We start from the raw sequence: 21,867 nt of genomic DNA, 5'->3' as shown, positions 1-21,867 counted from the left end.
ATTAAGATGGACACTGTGTTCACTGTGACTTCCTATACTGCACACCCACACCCAGCACCCAGTGACTTCCTATACTGCACACCCAGCACCCAGTGACTTCCTATAATGCACACCCAGCACCCAGTGACTTTCTAAAATGCACAGCCAGCACCCAGTGACTTCCTATAATGCACAGCCAGCACCCAGTGACTTCCTATAATGCACACCCAGCACCCAGTGACTTCCTATAATGCACACCCAGCACCCAGTGACTTCCTATAATGCACACCCAGCACCCAGTGACTTCCTATAATGCACACCCAGCACCCAGGGACTTACCATAATGCACAGCCAGCACCCAGTGACTTCCTATAATGCACACTCAGCACCCAGTGACTTCCTATAATGCACACCCAGCACCCAGTGACTATGTATAATGCACACCCAGCACCCAGTGACTTGGTATAATGTACACTTAGCACCCAGTGACTTCCTATAATTCCCCCCCAGCACCCAGTGACTTCCTATAATGCACACCCAGCACCCAGTGACTTCCTATAATGCACACCCAGCACCCTGTGACTTCCTATAATGTACACCCAGCACCCAGTGACTTCCTATAATGTACACCCAGCACCCAGTGACTTCCTATAATGCACACCCAGCACCCAGTGACTTCCTATACTGCACACCCAGCACCCAGTGACTTCCTATAATGCACACCCAGCACCCAGTGACTTCCTATAATGCACACCCAGCACCCTGTGACTTCCTATAATGTACACCCAGCACCCAGTGACTTCCTATAATGTACACCCAGCACCCAGTGACTTCCTATAATGCACACCCAGCACCCAGTGACTTCCTATACTGCACACCCAGCACCCTGTGACTTCCTATAATGTACACCCAGCACCCAGTGACTTCCTATAATGTACACCCAGCACCCAGTGACTTCCTATAATGTACACCCAGCACCCAGTGACTTCCTATAATGTACACCCAGCACCCAGTGACTTCCTATAATGTACACCCAGCACCCAGTGACTTCCTATACTGCACACCCAGCACCCTGTGACTTCCTATAATGTACACCCAGCACCCAGTGACTTCCTATAATTCCCCCCCAGCACCCAGTGACTTCCTATACTGCACACCCAGCACCCAGTGACTTCCTATAATGCACACCCAACACCTAGTGACTTCCTATAATGCACATCCAGCACCCAGTGACTTCCTATAATGCACACCCAGCACCCTGTGACTTCCTATAATGTACACCCAGCACCCAGTGACTTCCTATAATGTATACCCAGCACCCAGTGACTTCCTATAATGCACACCCAGCACCCAGTGACTTCCTATACTGCACACCCAGCACCCAGTGACTTCCTATAATGCACACCCAACACCTAGTGACTTCCTATAATGCACACCCAGCACCCAGTGACTTCCTATAATGCACGCGCAGCACCCAGTGACTTCCTATAATGCACACCCAGCACCCAGTGACTTCCTATAATGCACACCCAGCACCCAGTGACTTCCTATAATGCACGCGCAGCACCCAGTGACTTCCTATAATGCACACCCAGCACCCAGTGACTTCCTATAATGCACACCCAGCACCCAGGGACTTCCTATAATGCACACCCAGCACCCTGTGACTTCTATACTGCGCACCCAGCACCCAGTGACTTCCTATAATGCACACCCAGCACCTAGTGACTTCCTATAATGCACACCCAGCACCCAGTGACTTCTATACTGCGCACCCAGCACCCAGTGACTTCCTATAATGCACACCCAGCACCCAGGGACTTCCTATAATGCACACCCAGCACCCAGTGACTTCCTATACTGCACACCCAGCACCCAGTGACTTCCTATAGTGCACACCCAGCACCCTGTGACTTCCTATACTGCGCACCCAGCACCTAGTGACTTCCTATAATGCACACCCAGCACCCAGTGACTTCCTATAGTGCACACCCAGCACCCTGTGACTTCCTATACTGCGCACCCAGCACCTAGTGACTTCCTATAATGCACACCCAGCACCCAGTGACTTCCTATAATGCACACCCAGCACCCAGTGACTTCCTTTTTTTTTTAAAGAATTTATTTAAACTGTTTTCACAGAAAAAACATAACCATACAAAAGAGAAGCCAGGCACAATCCGCCCACCACATGATAAACAAAGATACATCTGAAGGTGTTATAGGTTACAAGTCTAGACAGATTGCAATGCCAAAGTAGTGAAGGATAACAGTTGTAATACGCCATACAAAACCTGGACTACTAGAGGGTAGGTGGGAGTACCTGGCCCCACAGAAAGACGAAACATTGAAGACATCACACGTAACCACATGCACAAACACCAAGACAGCGCCGCCCCCCCCCCCCCAAGCCAGAAAGCCAACAGAAAGGCCTACACGTCTGCTGTCACATCTAGCATAAGCCAATGAATCCAGATTTTTTAAAAATTTTTGGGGGCACTTGCGATGTTCATAGAGGGCCTCGTATAGCGGGACATACTTATTAACCAGCTGTTTCCAGCGGGCCAGGGAGGGGGCATCGGTACACTTCCACTCCATGGCAATAATTTTTTGGGCACAGAATAAAAGAAATCTGATGAATACTCTATAGTATTTATTTTGCGTGACTCCATTGATAAGACCCAGCAGGCACACAGAAGGGGTACAAACATAAGGAAAATCAAAGTGGTCGGACAGAAATTGCAAGACGGAACGCCAAAAGGATTGTATTTTAGGGCACGACCACACAGCGTGCATGAAGGTGCCGACATCTGACATACACTTGAAACACGTATCTGAAGGGGACACTCCCATTTTTCTGAGTCTCTCAGGTGTGTAGTAGGTACGCATTAGAAAGCGAAACTGGATCAACCGGTCTCTAGCACTGACCACGGTAGGGTAATAGGTATGCACCACCTCTTTCCACTGCTGATCGCCCAGGGAGGGGATATCTACCGCCCATCTCTCGTACGCCCTCTGGAAAGGGGACGAATCTTCTGGGCTCAACATCAGATAACTAAGCGTCAGGGGCTTCTCCAGGTCAGGGAAACCCAGGAGCTTCTCCGCCTGTGTGAACTCCAGGGGAACCGCAAGGCTGCCGAACTGAGAACGAACAGCGTGCCTCAGCTGTAAATAATGAAAAAATGCCGAGTTCGGAACCCCATACAGCTCACACATGTCAGAGAAGGGGCGGAACACATTATCAGAGGAAAAAATGTGGGACAAATAATGAACCCCATGCTTCCCCCAAAGAACCGCACCCTGCAAACCCATGAGTTCTGGAAGATTAGGGTTAAGCCACAGAGGGGTACGGGGAGAGAGGGGCGAAGGCCTCTGTTTTTGTACAATCATCCACACCTTCTGCACCGTAGCCAAAGGAGGCAGGCAGGGCGAAGAGGGCGTGTATCTATAAAGGGTGTTCGTCAGGCCCTCGTAAGACCCAACCAACGCCCCGGCCAACGCCACCGCTGCATTGCTGAGGTCCAGATCCAACCACCAATTAGCATACACTAGCTGAGAGGCCAGGAAGTAGTGGTACATATTGGGAGCAGCCAGGCCCCCTTGATGCTTGGGCGCTAGGAGGTGAGAGTATCCAATTCTTGGAGACCCGCCTTGCCAGTAGAAGGATCTCAGAATCTTAGTTAAAGCTGCAAAGAACTGCCTGGGAGGAAAGACAGGGGAAGCATGGAAGAGATAGAGGAATTTAGGTAGAAAGATCATTTTAAAGATATTTATCCTACCCAGTAGAGAGAGTGGCAGAGGCCCCCATTTTTGTAAACGAAGGTCAGTGGCTGACAGAAGAGGCGTAAGGTTCAGCGGCATATAGCTATCTATGGAGGCGGTGACCTCCACCCCCAGGTACCGGAACTGGCGGGTCGCTAGCAGCCCATCCGGCAAGGTGACGGGCAAGGGGAGAGAGGCTGACAGGGGCATGAGGACCGACTTAGACCAGTTCACCATCAAGCCAGAGATTGCACCGAAGTCGTGGATAAGTGACATTAGCGTTACCAGAGAGGATCCCACATCTGCAAGGTAGACTAGGGTATCGTCTGCATACAGCGACACCTTCTCCATTATTGACCCTCTCTGAAGGCCCTTGACAGAGGGCGAGGCCCGGACTGCCGCCGCCAGCAGCTCGATAGCGATGGCAAAAAGTAGGGGAGATAACGGGCAACCCTGCCGAGTCCCTCGCCCAAGAGAGAAGGAGGAGGAGATATCCAGGTTAGTGCGGATTCTGGCTGTGGGCTCCACATATAACAGCTGAACCCAAGCCCGAAACCGCGGACCAAACCGCATCCTACCGAGCAGAGACCACAGATAAGGCCACTCAACAGAGTCAAAGGCCTTGTGAATATCAAGACTGAGCACATACCCAGGGACAGCGTCCCGACGTACTAGCTGATACATTCATAAATAAACGAGATAAATAAACGAGAGATATTGATATCTGTGGCTCTACCCGGCATGAACCCGGTCTGGTCGGGATGTATCACCGAGTGCACTACCCCATTAAGCCGCACCACCAGCACCTTAGCCAGGATTTTAACATCAATGGTGAGGAGGGAAATAGGTCTGTACGATGAGGGGGACAGGGGGTCTTTGCCCGGCTTTAAGAGCAGAACTATCAGGGCTTCCCGGAGTGATCATGGGAGTCGGCCTACTTCTAAGGATTCCCCGTACATAGCGAGGAGGCGAGGGGCCATCATCTCAGCATTATTTTTATACCAGTCTATAACTAGACCGTCCAAACCCGGTGTCTTCCCCAAGGGCATAGATTTAATAGCCTCCACTATCTCCTCAACCGTAAGGGGAGCATCAAGGGCCCCAGCTTGCGGGGGGGGGGGGGTGAGAGAAGACAGTGGGATCTGGTCCAAGAAAGCCGCGTATTTTAAGGGATCAGGCGGGCAGTGGGGGGAATAGATTCCCCTCGGTCACCCAGGACACCGGGGATGGAGACCGTGGGGCGCTCGGCCCTTGCCAGATAAGCCAGCAATTTACCATTCTTATCGCCAAATTCGAAAAGAGACGCCTCTGTGGCAAACAGTTTTTTCCTTGTACGCTCTTTTTGTAAGATCAGCAGATCTCTCTGGGCCCTGGACCATCTCCTCCTCACATCCTCCCCCCCCCCCCCCGTGCGCGCCACCTCCACCTCTAGTGAGTCGGCAAGAGCTGACAAAGAAGCCTCCTCTCGCCTATACATGTTCTTTTGGGTAGTAACTCCCGTGACGTATGCCCCCCTGATGGTCGCCTTATAGGCATCCCACTTGATCAGTGGATCAGGAAAATCCGAGTTATGTTCCCAGTAAGAGGAGTGGGCAGTCGACAGAGCCTCCTGCACCACCTCGGAGGTTAGCCATCCGGGCTGCATACGCCACAGTTTGGAAGAGGGAGGGCAAGACAGTTGAAGGGAAACTAGCAAGGCAGAATGATCTGAGATCCCTCTACTAGTGTAAGAAATTTCCCCTATACGGGGCAGTAAATCAGGAGATGCAAAGGCCAGGTCGATCCTTGAAAAGGAACCATGTACCTGTGAGAAGTATGAGTACTTCACCGTTTGTGGGAACCTCCAGCGCTAAACATCCTGAAGATGAAGAGCAGCACACCAGGCGTTAAGCCGGGCGGAGGCCGGGTCTACACCACTCGTCCGGTCCAAGAGGGGATCGGGCACCGCATTAAAGTCACCTACCACTAGGACCGGATCTGCAGGGAAAGAGGATAATTGAACAGAGATTACATCTAAGAGAGACTCAGAAAAGGGAGGGGGGACGTATAATGAGACCAGGGTAAACGACAATGTCTGACACACACAGTGGAGAATCACAAAACGGCCAAACTGGTCACACGCCACCTGAGTGACTGTTATAGGTAGAGCTTTAGATATGAGTACAGAAACACCTCTAGAGGACGTGGAGTAGGTGGCATGGTACCCCTTGGCTATCCAGGCCCTCTTCAGGGCCAGAGTTTTCTGTCCGACCACATGAGTCTCCTGCAAGCAGATGACATGAGGGGAGTGACGTTTCACGAAGTCCAACACAAGGGCCCTCTTAAACTTAGAGTTGAGACCCCTTACATTCCAGCTGAGTACCTTAAGAGACGCCATCACTTAGGCTGTAATAATATATAGGGCTTAACCTAGCTGTCAGCCAAGGGGGAGAGAAGCGCAGCCACACACACCACCAATCACACCACAAACCACACAAGACGGACGAGAGACAAACACAGAACATAAAACACACGGAAAACAAAAACATCCTAGTCAACCTGACTGGGTACCCAACTCCCTGTCTAACACTACAAAACTATATGTGCAGACCTTAACCCTAACTGAACACTAAGCTACGGGGCCAGTCGCTACCGAGGCAGAGAGCTCTAACTTCAGCTAAAACTCACACTAAACTACCCCCCACCCCCCCCTGACCTAGTAACAGAGAACCTCCCCCCTCCCCCCCCCTTTTTGCAAGGAAGGCAAAACAGGTAACAATTATTAGCCAGAGACCCGGTGAGTGCTAAACGTAGGCAAGCAGACCGGGGTGTTGAGACAAGTGGAGCAGCATGCACAGGCGACAGTCCCAACCGGATATTCTTCAATCATCAGGTGGAACCCTCGGGGCCGCCTCCACCCAGTCCAGGGCGGCCGAGGGGGACGTGAAGAATTTGGTAGAATTACCATCCACCACTCTCAGACGGGCAGGATACAGCATGGAGTATTTTTAGCCTTTGGCACGCAGTTTGTTGCGGACTTCCGTGAATTGCGTGCGCTGCTTCCGCAGCTCCACAGATAAATCAGGATAGAAGGACACTCTATTGTTGTCAACCAGGCTCTCAGGATAGCGTCACGGTCGCGGAAGTGTAACAGCCTGATCAGGAAGGGCCGGGGGGGGGTCCCCGGTGGCAGAGGTTTACCAGGGACCCGGTGGGCTCGCTCTATTGTGAAGAACTCTGAGAAAGTCTCAGCTGGCAGGATTTGGTGCAACTAGCGTTCGGCGAATACCACCGGATCATCACCCTCCGTTTTTTCGGGCAGCCCAACAATACGGACATTATTCCTTCGCAGTCTATTTTCAAAGTCGTCTGCTCGGGCCAGGACAGCTTTCATCTGCCGCTGCAAATCCCCAATCTGTGCAGGAATAGGACGAACAGTATCCTCCATCTCAGAAACCCTCCTCTCCACCTCGGTGGTGCGTTCACGGATCTTTTGGGTTTCATGCCCCAGTATGACAAAATCTTGGCGTAACTCGTCCACCTTAGTAACAAGCATCGACTGACAGGTATTTATTGCCGCCAGGATTTCCGAAAACTTCCCATCAATAGCAGAGGCGGAGTATTGGGACCGCTCAGGAGAATGGAGTCTACGGGGGCTTGGGGAGCCCTCAAAGCAGGAGACACGACTATCCCGAGAGGCATCCCTGCGGCGCTCCCTGGACCTGGAGAAGCGTTCCAGCTGTTTAGCGGCGTGGGTCTGCGCTTTCATGGGGAGGGGACTATGCCGTCCAGAGGACTCCTCTACGCCCTCAGATCCAGAGTCCACCTCTGAGGGGGGACGGGAGGGAGCAGCAGGAGTCCCTTTGCCCTTTTTAATCTTATTAGGGTTGTTTCCTCCCTTGGAACCTCCCATGTTGTTCGGAGATTAAACAGCACAGATATCGCCGCCACCAGTAGCAATGTCACCAGAATACAGTCAAGAGAGAGGCAGGCAGGTGTATGGATAATAGTAGGTTACAGCAAACAGCCGCCCAGGGAGATTTCAGGTACAGGATGTACAGCAGCAGTCACAGCAGGCCATAACCTCCACACAGTTAGTGAGATAGGAGAGCACACCAAGTCCAGCACTCAGGGCAAGTAGATTAGAGAGAGTAGGGCACAGACAGTGTCTATATAGGGTGGTTGGTACTGCTATCCTCTGGTTTGCTGCGCCCACAGGGTGGTAAATGGAAGGCCGCTGTGTGGCCAAGATGGCGGCCGCGGTCGGCCGGAAATGGCGGGAAGGTCCTATATGTGAGACGCCACCCGAGCAGCAGCACCGCCAGCCACCGGCCTCACCCCGCAATCCCACCAGGCGGTCGGACACAAGGGGCAGGCAGGAGCGGCACCCGGTCCAGAGAGGTGAGAGGAGGGGGGTCCCGGATGCTAATGGCGGGCGCCGGAGGAGGGGGGAGCAGGCCCCGGATACACTCACCGCCTGCTGTGCCGCCACCACCAACCGAGGGGCCGCCGCAGCTCGTGCCTCTCCCAAAAGACCGCTGGAGACACCGGAGGAGGAGGTAGCCGCCGCCCGGTCGCCTGCAGTGACGTCACTGGGAAGCGCGCGCGTCCTCCGTCCCGCTGCTGTGCCGCCTGCTTCACTAGGCCGTAGCTCCAGGGGGGTCCTGCACGGAGTGCCACCGACCACCGAGACTGCCCAAAAGGAGCGCGGGGGCCTCCGGATGTCGCGGGGGGTGAGTTGGGGTCTGAGGGGAGAGCCCGAACAGGAGAATTTTCAGGGTAATCAGTCAGGGGATGCAGGAGCTCCTGTGAGGCACGTCTGCCTCAGTCAGCCATCAACCCACGCCTCCACCCAGTGACTTCCTATACTGCACACCCAGCACCCAGTGACTTCCTATAATGCACACCCAGCACCCAGTGACTTCCTATAATGCACACCCAGCACCCAGTGACTTCCTATAATGTACACCCAGCACCCAGTGACTTCCTATAATGCACACCCAGCACCCTGTGACTTCCTATACTGCGCACCCAGCACCCAGTGACTTCCTATAATGCACACCCAGCACCCAGTGACTTCCTATACTGCGCACCCAGCACCCAGTGACTTCCTATAATGCACCCCCAGTACCCAGTGACTTCCTATACTGCACACCCAGCACCTAGTGACTTCCTATAATGCACACCCAGCACCCAGTGACTTCCTATAATGCACACCCAGCACCCAGTGACTTCCTATAATGTACACCCAGCACCCAGTGACTTCCTATAATGCACACCCAGCACCCAGTGACTTCCTATAATGCACACCCAGCACCCAGGGACTTCCTATAATGCACACCCAGCACCCAGTGACTTCCTATACTGCACACCCAGCACCCAGGGACTTCCTGTAATGTACACCCAGCACCCAGGGACTTCCTATAATGCACCCCCAGTACCCAGTGACTTCCTATACTGCACACCCAGCACCTAGTGACTTCCTATAATGCACACCCAGCACCCAGTGACTTCCTATAATGCACACCCAGCACCCAGTGACTTCCTATAATGCACACCCAGCACCCAGGGACTTCCTATAATGCACACCCAGCACCCAGTGACTTCCTATAATGCACACCCAGCACCCAGGGACTTCCTATAATGCACACCCAGCACCCAGTGACTTCCTATACTGCACACCCAGCACCCAGGGACTTCCTGTAATGCACACCCAGCACCCAGGGACTTCCTGTAATGTACACCCAGCACCCAGTGACTTCCTATAATGCACACCCAGCACCCAGTGACTTCCTATAATGCACACCCAGCACCCAGTGACTTCCTATACTGCACAGCCAGCACCCAGTGACTTCCTATAATGCACACCCAGCACCCAGTGACTTCCTATAATGTACACCTAGCACCCAGTGACTTCCTATACTGTGCACCCAGCACCCAGGGACTTCCTATAATGCACACCCAGCACCCAGTGACTTCCTATACTGCACACCCAGCACCCAGGATAATCCCTTACTCCCGCAACAAGGCAGTCCTGCAAGCTAACATCTGTGTTCACTATGTTTAGCGAATTAGTGAAGCAAATCTGGTAGATTCTCGAATCGCAACGAGGCAAATTAGACGCCCGATTCGCTGCAAATCGAAATTCGTCTGATTCGCTTTGCTCATCCCTAATCATCAACATAACCCAACTGTAGGAAAAGATTCCAGGAATTTTCATATTAAATGGAACAACAAAACAACATAATAATAACTGAATTACTGTACTGTATATATATATATTGGCTGGCTAGCTGCATAATATATAATCGCAGCGCACACAGTATAAATCTGCAGAGGGTATGCTGCGGATTTGGTGGCTGTTCATGTGAACATACCGTTATGATATTTTCCTATGTATGTTTCTTTTAAATTTTTATTATTATTCTTTCTGACATCTTTATCAGCAACACGTTCCCTACCACCATGGTCTTTGTTACTTGCACAGGGAGCATTCATAGTAAACATTATTTTTTATAAAAAATTGCAAAAGTAACAGCTTCAAGGCGGAATTAAAGTGCAAAAAAGTGCTATTTATTACCTCATGGTACAAACAATACAGCGACGTTTCGACCTATGCGGTCTTTTTCAAGCTGACATAACATGGTTCACATCAGAGTATATATATCATAAACAGCCAATCATGATAGTAAGTACAATTCTAAGGTATCCACCCCTTACATCTTTATTAACCCTCTCTTACACCAAGACAGTGAAACAAGTGTCCCATAACATATACAAAATATCGTAATCCATTACCAGATATTGCGTCCTCTCGGCTCGGAGCGAGGCGTTCGCGCCACCGCATCGGCGTCTTCCCGACGCCAGTGCGCACGCGCAGGGTCCAACCAATCAACTAGCGCACAGCTGACACGGCGGCGGTCACATGACCGCCGCCCTGGCAACCAGGACGCTAACTCACGGCAAAAGGGGGAGGCGGGAGCAATACCACACACACGAAAAATAAAAAAAGAAAGAGAAAAAACAAAAGGAAAACTTGATAATAATGAAAAATATGAACAAATAATATGATAGAGTCCAAGAATCAATAAATGAAAAAATATGCGGTACGTTCAAGAACTTCTGGCAAAAATAGTCATGAAGCTGTTACTTTTGCAATTTTTTATGGACTATTGGTTCTCTTTTGTGGATTACAGAACCTGTAACTTTGCTTCATTTCACTATTAAGTATTTTTTAAGCTGTGGAAGTCCTTTTTTGGACTAACAGGAGTGCTTTGGTTTCTTTTTACTATTTTTAAACATTATTTTTTGTTATTTTGCTTTTATTTGATCATTTTCTTTGATAAGATTGTTGATTGATGCCTTGGAGATATATATATATATATATATATATATATATATATATATATATAAGTCTGCCCTTTTTTCTTCATTAGACAGAGTACTTAGATCCACAGTCCGCCGGGCTTCTGCAGCCCTTTAGGGGTTCCCTCTTGTAGTCAGGAATGGTAGGATACGGGCCAGTAATTAAACCCTGGCGTCTTTTTATTGCTTACATAGAGCTTTGCTCCGGCTCTTACTCCCCAAACCAGCATTTTTTTCTCTTAATGAGGCTTTTACATCTTTTTTTGAAGACAGATTGAACAGATTTTCCTATACATACTTATCTTTTATACTAAATATACTAACGTGTGTCACAGTAGACAAAGTTATGGGTCCATTTCAATTGGTCCTCCAAATCAGTGCAAAAGTTCCCACCATGCCTGGACAGCCAAAGCATGATGGGAATTGTAGTTTTGCAACAGCTGGAAGGCCGCAGGTTCTCCACCCCTGCCCTAAACAGAGAACAATACCTATATGACGATGACAAATTATGTTTCATGTTTGAGCTGCTTTAGCAGGTGTCCAGGAGGCGGGATCTCCTTGACACCCAGAGCTCTCTGTATTGTGAGCTTTTCCGTACCCCCCCTATCCAGCTATGGTTTCCAGCTCCTGTGATCTCCTGATTGGATGCTAAAGCTATCACTCAGACCTGAGTGGATGGGCCAGGACATTGCTAATGAAAAAAAAAGGGTTGCACAGGCTTTATAAATTAGTGTTGGGGGACAGTTCTAGCTTTCTTAAACACCCCTGTGTGATCTTATGGATGTCTAGTAAGTCCCCAGTTTTCAGAAATAAAAATTGTAGCTGCCTGATTAATCTGCTATGAGGCAAGAGGAATATCTTGCCTCAGGCATCACAAAAAATACTAGAATAGCCTCTGATAATGACACTCTGTACTAAACAAGCATTTTTCTATGTTCTGGAAGCACAGACAGATATATGAAAGGTACCATATGTTTCTTTGACCTAACAGCTATCCAATAATGTCAGCAGTTTGGAACCTGAATTACAGCTGATATATTACAAAGTTTCTTGTATTCACATTTAACGGGGTTGTCCAGCGGAAAACATTTTCTTTCCAATCAACTGGTTTCAGAAAGTTATACAGATTTGTAATTTACTCCTATTTAAAAATCTCCACTCTTCCAGTACTTATCAGCTGCTGTATGTCCTACAGGAAGTGGTGTTTTCTTTTCAGTCCGACACAGTGCTCTCTGCTGCCAAAAGGAACTGTCCAGAGCTGAAGAGGTTTTCTATGGGTGTTTTCTATGGGGACAGTTCTTGTCACAGACAGAGGTGGCAGCAGAGAGCAGGACCTTCCTGCAGGACATACATCAGCTGATAAGTGCGGGAAGACTTGAGATTTTTAAATAGAAGTAAATTACAAATCCATACAACTTTGTGAAACCAATCGATTTGACCAAAAAAGATTTTCGCCGGAGTTCCCCTTTAAGGCCTGGTTTATTCTTTATCTAGATGGTTCCAGTTTTTCCAAACATAACAGATAAGCTTTATAGGCTGGAGCCCATTTTTTAAAATTTCCATCATAAATTTTAAATCAGATGGTGATCCGGCCTGTTTGCTTGCCATGTCATAGAGCTGATATGTCCTTCCTGAATAAAAGCTGCACGCTCTTTACTCTGCAGCAAAACACATTATCATCCTGAAAAATGACTTCATCATTACCAAACCTATTGTCCTAAATTCCTATGTCCTCCTGTGCCCTGGCTGTCTGCCCTGGTACTTTACCTGACATACAACCCCATGTTATAAATGAGTGTGGAAACGGGATTGTCTTCTTCAGGGTCATCTTTCTATGTTGTATTAGAATAGCACCAGATAAGCGATTCATCATTATTTACGCAGAGCCAGTTACTGTGAAACATTACATGTTATCTGTATTCTTAAAGGACAACTCCGGCCAAAACTATTTTTTAATATGTTATTACTTACGGAAAGTTAGACAAATTTCTAATGTACATTAATTATGGGAAATGCACATATAGGGCTATTTCCCTTAATTTATTAGATCAGAGAGACTTCAGATTCTCTAAAAAGAGATGGTTACAAACCAGGGGTGTAATTACAATGGAGTGTCCAGCAGGGGCGCACTATATATATATATATAGAAGTCAATGAGTACCATTGACTTCTATATATAGTGCGCCCCTGCTGGACACTCCATTGTAATTACAATGGATGTGTATGTAAATGTAATACAGTATACAGTGTCTTTGATTGAATACATTTATGGAATACTTTGGGGAGCATGGACACTTGCTCCCTAAAGTATTCCATAAATGTAATCAATCAGTACATAACAGTGAACTGTCGCCCCCCCCCCCCCGGCTGCCAAACGCCCGCCGCTGCTGAACGCCCGCTGAACCGCCGCCCGCCTGCCGCTACCGAAAGCCCGCCGCTGCCGAACGCCCGCCGCTCTGGACTAGACTCAACTACTACTCTCATGGTGATGGGAGAGTTGTAGCTGAGTTATATTGCGGCCGCCACTGATGCTGCTGCTGATGGGCGCAGGGGGAGCCGCTCATCACTGCAGCTATCATCCCCCTCTGCTCCCCCCTCCTCCTCCGGCCAAACTTTACACTATGTGATGGCTGACTCCCCACCCAGCGTCGCTCTCCGATCATACATGCCGGCTCCCGGTGCTTCCTGGTGTCCCCGGCCGGCATATACAGTGTGCCCCTGCTGGCGATCCATTGTAATTACACCCCCGATTCGTGACGTCATCTTTTTTTAGAGAATCTGAAGTCTCCCTGATCTACTAAATTAAAGGAAATAGCCCTATATGTGCATTTCCCATAATTAATGTACATTAGAAATTTGTCTAACTTTCCGTAAGTAATATCATATTAAAAAATAGTTTTGGCCGGACTTCTCCTTTAATGGTTGGAGAATTCTGCACACGACAATACCAAATATGCTTATTTATTTTTGTTTATTGTTTATTTAAAAAAGTGGAAAAAGAGAGTTTTTTAACAAAATATTTTCAAAAAACATTTTTAATATTTGTTCTTTTAAGTCCCCCTAGGGACTATTATAAGCTATGATAAAGCTGTAGTGAGCTGTCTAAACTGGGGATAAAGCCTTTGGATAACATCTCTTACTTAGCTGTCTCTCTCTGATTCTCCAGGTTCTCCCTGTCCCATCTCTTTCCTCTGCTTTAAGTTGACCCCTAAACTAGTTACAGGATGGTATAGAACAGGTTTTAGAATGGAAGAAAGTTTAGAAGTGTATGTGTTAGGGGGGCATTTTTGTTTGATAAGATATATTACAAACTTACATATCTGATAAGATATATTACAAAGAAATACGAGGTAGAAGACAGCGTCTCTTCAGTTAATGAAATTTATTGTGCCCTTTGCATAGTAGATGCAACATTTAGGCTCTTACAACATCATTATAAGCTTTTTTCAAGCATATGCAAATACAAGTGAACCTCCATTTTATACAAACATTGACCAATCAACATATAAACACAAATATATATATATATATATATATATATTTACAAAGTTAATAATATTAATAATAAATGCTAATTTTGTTGAAATGTCAGTACCTATTTAAAGGGGTTATCCAGCGCTACAAAAACATGGCCTCTTTTGCCTCACTCTTGTCTCCAAGTCAGGTGTGGTTTGCAATTAAACTCCATTTACTTCAATGGAACTAAGTTTCAAACCTCACCCAATCTGGAGACAAGAGCGGGGCAAAAGTGGCCATGTTTTTGTAGAGCTGGATAACCCCTTTAAGGCTAAAAATATGGCCTATGTAAACATAACCTAAGAGTAGCAGGTGTTGTTTTTAACGTCTAGTAGCAGGTATTGTCCTTTTCACATCTTTGGCTGATGCTTCACTCAACCTTGATAAAGAGAATCCCACACCTAGTACATTCACACATAATAATATATGCAAACATAGAATATCAGAAGCCTTTGTGCATGATAACAGGTACCCAGGTGTCCAGCTGAAAAATCATAGTAGAAGAAGTTAGATTGTTTCTTGCCTTAAACTATTTTATGGGGCTTCATTTTCTGGTAGAACGGGTCAGAATGCGATCTCGTTTTGACTACAGACACAGTCGGAAAACAAATTTGTTGAGCTTTTAGTAATATCTGAGGGACTATTACTGACGGCTTTCGGAATCAATCAAGTGCACGCGGGAGCATATTAGCAATGTTTCTGAACACTTGGGTAATTAGCTTTGTACTGCCCACAACCACACTTATATTTATTCCAAGACTCTCAAAGAAGCAGAGCTGTTTAATAACAACAAGAACATATTCAGGAGGTTCAATCTACGAGACAGATCTCATCCATTGCTAATGTGCTCTGTATGGTCAACCCAGGCCCTGACTCCATATGTTAAACAGTACCAGTTGTCTGCATATAGTGAGCCGAGCTGGTAATTGTATGGCTAGATTAATATTTATTAACATACAGCCTATCTTCTGTCCTGGTCTTTAAGGGATTTTTCCTCTGACCAAGGATTTTTGTGAAGGCCATGTTAGACGTTGTCCTTAGGACTAGTGGAGGCGTCTTACTTACTTTGCACTTTGCAGCATTTTTGTAGCGCCTGCCTAAAACTTTAGTTTTAGAAACCAATGTGAATAGCTTTTATGATACAGTTATGTCCCCCAAATCTGGAAGTATCAGAATGACACCCCCTTACGCTAATGACAGTGCTTTGTTTTTCAATTCTCAACCAGTCAGAAGTACTATCTTATTGTACATAATATATTGACTGATGATGAGTCTCAAGCAGTGTGGGACTGGCCCCCCAGAGGACCCGAAAATCCTCCGGTGGGCCCCCAGTTTTAGAACCTGCACTGGTTCTTCATTGGTGGCCCCCCAGGATCATTTCCTCTGGTGGGCCCCAGATACCCCAGTCCGACACTGGCCTCAAGTACTGTCATAATCATTGGAAATTATTGGGTATGCCTTACATTTGGGCAAAGAGAACTGCCGATGTGATAACAACTAGAGCAGCGTCTATTCACTTGTCACTTATTCTGGCGTGGTTGAAATCTGCACTTGAAAAAATACAGGCCAAAATTCAGTGTGTGTGTTATCATTGAGAACAATGGGGAACATATTAAAAGTGTTTTTGGCATTCAGTTTGGAGTGTGATGTGCACTAAAAGTGATCCCAGGTGTAACTAACAATCGGTGTGGACCTGTTTGACATGGTACCTTATAACTTGTTTAGCAATTTACTGCCGGAGACTGCAGCCAGCCTCCTGGAAGCGTCATTGTTAGGGGTGTGCCGATGGCCAGGGCTGTATTAACAGCTGCTGCTGCCCTAGGCACTAAACCTGAAGACAGCCCATCTTGGGGTGCGTGGGGGAGCATGGCTTCGGCCACATGCATTTTTCTATATGTAGAAACATTGTCTGAATCGTGTTTTTTATGGTTTTTAACTGCTGAAAAGATAAACTGTGGCTGGATAACACCGCCATATCAGACCTGACCAATAACCCCCTTAACCCTGCTCCCTGGTGCTACCCCCCTGCAAGGTGCTGCCCTAGGCACCAGACCACGGGTGCCTAGTGGTGAATACAGCTATGCCAAGTCCATGGTTTCCTGTCACAACTAGGGCTTCATCACCCCTGGCAGAACGGTCCAGGTGTCATACATTGTGTTAGGATATGTGTACACTGAGGATTCCGCCGCTCGTACCCGTGTGCTCCCACTTCATTCTTTACAGGTTCATTCTTCTTTGGGCGGAATCTGCCTGACCAGAGAATGGAGTCTATGGCACAGTCCTCCGCTTCCGCCGCAAGTCCTCCGTGTGTTTTCCACAGACCTCCATGTTTTCCCAGACTCCCTAGGGCTGTATCCAACGGTGTTCAAATGCCGAAAGATCGGACTCAAGCATGCTGGAATTGCGCTCATCTCTATACCACAATAAAGTGAATAAAATAACTTCTCATTAACGTTACCTGGTTAATGTGGCTTAGTCCAAGAAGGGGAGCTGTCCAATAGGGTGGGTTTACACTACGGAATCCATGTGGAGAAGTTCCAGAGGATACCGTAGCTCGTACCCACTCGTGGCAGCGCGCATCTTAACCCGTCCCATAGACTCACTTCTATGGGCAGTCAAACTCCGCTGTTCGCCAAAAGAATTGACATGTCAATTTTTTCGAGGGATTGCGGAATTGGCCTGGCCATAGAATGATGTCTATGGCACGGGCAGAGGTGTTCACCGCCGGAAGTGGGAAAGAGTGGATTCCGTAGTGTGAAACCACCCTTATAAAAGGTAATACATTCTGCCCTATATGGATTCTTTGGGAGGCTTCTATTATGGCCATTGTGCCCCCTAGTATAGCATTACTACTTAAAAGGGTTTATCCTTGAGACTTGCGAGAATGAAGTCAATGTAGCTAAACTGTAAAGGACAAAGGAGCTCATCCGCGATGGCTGAAGGATAATATTTATATGCACAGACTGTTTTCGGTGCATGACTGCCTCCAACATATTTTTATTGCCAGGCAAAATCAAAGTTCAGACCGAAAAGATCTTGTTCTGCCTTCAGAAAGTATAATGTGAAAGCCCCAGATTTATGGCCGATAATTTTATAGCCAAATAGCCCAGCGTTTCCGGCTGACATTTTTTAAAGTTAGGAAATGGTAGAAGTGCGATACAATCACTTCATGTGTCTTACGAGCCAGACCCTTGTAACCGTTCCCATTGTTCTGAATAATTCTCCTAGACGTTGGGTTCTCTTAATTCATAGCAGATTACCGGGACCGGGTTTTTCCGCTCTCTTCTGGCTGAAAAATAAGATAGTTCTACGCCTCCTCCTAAACAGACTGCTTATGATCTGGCTGCAGTCCCTTGATAGGTGTCGGTGTCAGATCAGTTATGGAGGCAATCCATTTCCTATTTGCTACAATGGCCTAGACAGCTGCTGCTTTGTTATATCAGTTAAACAATGCTGTAGATCTTTGTGTAAAGCTGCATTTATACCGCGTTATACAAACAAAAGAAATGCAAAAAAGCAAAAAAAAACAACAAAAACTGAAAACAAAACAAAAAACACAGTAATGGATCCCAAAGAGAGGAAGCCTTAAAAAGGACCTGTCAGCTGCCCTGATGTGTCTATCTGACTAAATACTTACATTTCCCGTGAAAGAACAATTATGAAGCAGCTTAGAACTCTGCCTTGAGTAATTCCTCCCGGAAGCGTAAGAATAAATTGCCAACAAAGTGGCGTCTCCATCAGTGCTGACAGCGACAAAATGTGTAAGGAGAATGGGAACACCCAGTTGTCAATTTACTTATATAATTTCAGGAAGAAAAAAGGCAAGGAGGTATGGCAAAACTGTTTAGTTGTTGTTTTAGAAGAGGGATGGGGAACCTTTGGCCCTCCTCAAGCTATTGCAAAACTACAATTCCCATCATGCCTGGACAGCCAAAGCTTTTGCATGGCATGATGGGAACTGTAGTTCTGCAATAGCTGGGGGGAAGGTTCCCCATCCCTGTTTTAGGGTCATTTTCACACACAGATATCTGACAGATTATTGAGGCCAAAGCCAGGAATGGACTATAAACAGAGAACAGGTCATAAAGGAAAGACTGAGATTTCTCATATTTTCAAATCAATTCCCTTCAAGAATCTGTCAAATAATCTGTGTGTGTAAAAGGACCCTTATCCCCAGCACAAAGTGATAGTAATATGAGTATTTCTAGGAGGGATAAGTAAGGATCTTATTGTAGTATAGTTTAAAATACTGCAACATAATAAATACTTAAAGGGGTATTCCACTCAAGCACTCAAACACAACTTATGATGCTGCCCATGAGGATAAAAATTCCTTCCATACTTGTTATTATCTATTCAGTCTCCTTCCCACAGTTCTGAGCTGCTGCTGGGGGATGGAGAAAAAAGCTCACACACAGTTTTTTGTGTCTTTAGCAGAAAGCAGTAGCTGAGAACTGGGGGTAAGAGACTAAAAAGATAATACCAAGTATGGAAGGAATTGATAGTCTCACCATGGGCAGCAACATATGAAAACTTATGTTTGAGTGGAATACCCCTTTAACCCTTTAATGCCATAACTCATTTATCCATCTACAGAGCCATGTGATGGCTTGCTTTTTTATGCAGGACCATTTGCACTTCCTAATGACATTAGAAAGTTGTAGAGAGTTGTTGTACATTTTAATGACATTGCTATTGAAATTATTTTTTCCCATAACTAAAGGGGTTATTGCTGAATGTGATCACTCATCTGATCCTGTGGGTAGCATGCCCTCCTGAGTGACTTCCACCATGGCAACAAGAGAACTATATCTATACATATATAATGTATATTCACTTGCAAAAATATATTGCACTAATTTAAGTAAGGTAAAAAAATTATATAACTACATACATTGGGGACAGGCTGAGCATTAGGCCAGTTAGATTAGTTTTATCGGTTAGAGTTATGTTTACCAAGCTATGTAGATATTCGGATGTATATATGTAGAAACTTCTAGGTAAGTGAGACGCTGGAAAGATCTTATATGCAATATAGAGTTTAAATTGAGTTGCAGCTTTTAAATACCAGAACCAAACAGCAGAGGGCACTATTGCTGTGTGTGATTTCTTCTCATTTTTTTCTTACCGATTATTTCTCTGTTTATTTGAATTCTCAGGGCTTTGTATCCAAGCTTGATAAGTTTATCCGCTGGTTGCAAGATGCCATGGAAGCCACCGAGAACTGGACTCCTCCTCAGCCCGAAACAGAAGCCCTTCAACAGTATCTTCATACACACCTGGTGAGAGGATAGACACGAAGGGCGCGGACTTCTGATCTCTATTGTTTGGTTACAGCTTTGCACCAAATCTTGTCCCCTGTTCACATTCTTTAAATTTAATTGAAGATATTGGTTTGTAAAATCTCTGTGGTGCTGTAAAGGAATATCTAGGTGTGCCACCACACTTCCATGTCATAGAAAGGCTGGAATCACACCTGGCTGTTTTTTTTTTTTTTATGTCTAAGCCTGAAGTGGATTCAAAAAGAAGATAAAGTATAAAGAAAAGACTAATATTTTTCTACTTTTTTTTTGTATCCGCTCTTGAGTTTGGCTCAATACAAGAATCAAACAATGGAACCTGTAAGAGCCCTATTACACGGAGTGATAATCAGCCAAATCAGCCCAATTCGGCCTATTATCGCTCCGTGTAACAGAGACAATGATCATCGGCTGATAGTTTCTTTAGGTCCAGACCTAAAATTATTGGCTGCCGACCGTGCATCGATACGTGTAATATTGATGCGTGGCCCACAGCTAACGATGAAATAAAGTGTTCATACATTACCTTTAGCGCATTACCATTAGAGTAGAAGGCAGGAGGAGACCAGGGCGTGGAGAGGTAATGTATGAACAGTTTAGGGCAAGGGCTGCACAGACATCGCTAACAATGTCCGTGGAGGCCTTGCTAAACCCTAATCGAGCCTGGTAATAGGCTTAGTACATTATTGATCAGGCAACTATTGGCCCATCTAATAGGACCCTTAGTTATCTAAATTCAGCAAACTATTTAAAGTGTGTGCTCGATCCTTGTTCCCACAGATGATAAACCACTTCCAAAGAGGTGAAGACAAATACACCTTGATCTTAAAGGGGTATTCCCATCTGAGCATGTTATTCCTTATCCATAAGTAAGAGAGAGCCTAAAATAATATGGTGCGCACCATAGGTGGGAGAGTTATCAAAGAGGTGTCAAGTAGAACTGGCTCAGTTGCCCCTAGCAACCAATCAGATTCCACTTTTCATTCTTCACAGATTCCTTGGTAAATGAAAGGTGGAATCTGATGGCAGTTTTACTTTACACCAGCTCAGGGGTGATTCTAGCCTCTCTGCTGCCCGAGGCGATCTATAGAATGACGCCCCCCCCCCCCCCGTCAATCCGCCCACATTATAATCCACTACTGCCCCCCCACTGCTGTCCCCAATAAACATAATGTTTGGTCCCTTGCTGCACAGAGGATGTCAGGAGAGGAGGGGGCTGACTTTATAGGAGAGGTCCCAGCAGCACAGAGGATGTCAGGAGAGGAGGGGGCTAATCCTATAGGAGAGGTCCCAGCAGCACAGAGGATGTCAGGAGATGAGGGTGCTAATCCTATAGGAGAGGTCCCAGCAGCACAGAGGATGTCAGGAGAGGAGGGTGCTAATCCTATAGGAGAAGTCCCAGCAGCACAGAGGATGTCAGGAGAGGAGGGTGCTGATCTTTTAGGAGATGGTCCCCCTCTTCCCCCCTTATAGATGGTCCCCCTCTTCCCCCCCTTATAGATGGTCCCCTCCCCCCCTTATACATGGTCCCCCTCTCCCCCCTCCCTTATAGATGGTCCCCCTCTTCCCTCTCCCCCTCCCTTATAGATGGTCACCCTCCCCCCCTTATACATGGTCCCCCTCTTCCCCCCCCTTATAGACGGTCCCCCTCCCTTATAGATGGTCCCCCCCTTATAGATGGTCCCCCTCTTTCCCCCCTCCCTTATAGATGGCCCCCCCTTATAGATGGTCCCCCTCTTTCCCCCCTCCCTTATAGATGGTCCCCCTCTTTCCCCCCTCCCTTATAGATGGTCCCCTTCCCCCCCCCCTATAGATGGTCCCCCTCTTCCCTCTCCCCCTCCCTTATAGATGTTCCCCCCCCCTTATAGATCGTCCCCCTCCCTTATAGATGGTCCCCCTCTTTCCCCCCTCCCTTATAGATGGTCCCCTTCCCCCCCCTATAGATAGTCCCCCTCTTCCCTCTCCC

At 47.0% G+C, this 21,867-nt stretch overlaps 1 protein-coding gene across 2 annotated transcripts in view; it reads left to right on the top strand.

The window, feature by feature from the left end:
* Positions 1 to 21,867, top strand: part of AKAP6 (A-kinase anchoring protein 6) — a 165,429-nt gene that overhangs the window by 36,427 nt on the left and 107,135 nt on the right. For both annotated transcript variants that reach the window (XM_069950752.1, XM_069950753.1), the window contains exon 5: positions 19,761 to 19,883. In XM_069950752.1, coding sequence (XP_069806853.1) covers positions 19,761 to 19,883 — 123 coding nt within the window. The remainder of the gene's footprint in view (positions 1 to 19,760; positions 19,884 to 21,867) is intronic.

The sequence above is a fragment of the Dendropsophus ebraccatus genome, chromosome 13 (assembly GCF_027789765.1).
Source record: "Dendropsophus ebraccatus isolate aDenEbr1 chromosome 13, aDenEbr1.pat, whole genome shotgun sequence".
Taxonomy (NCBI): domain Eukaryota; kingdom Metazoa; phylum Chordata; class Amphibia; order Anura; family Hylidae; genus Dendropsophus; species Dendropsophus ebraccatus.
Note: the sequence above shows the minus strand (reverse complement) of the source record. Positions and strands in the feature narration are given on the sequence as shown.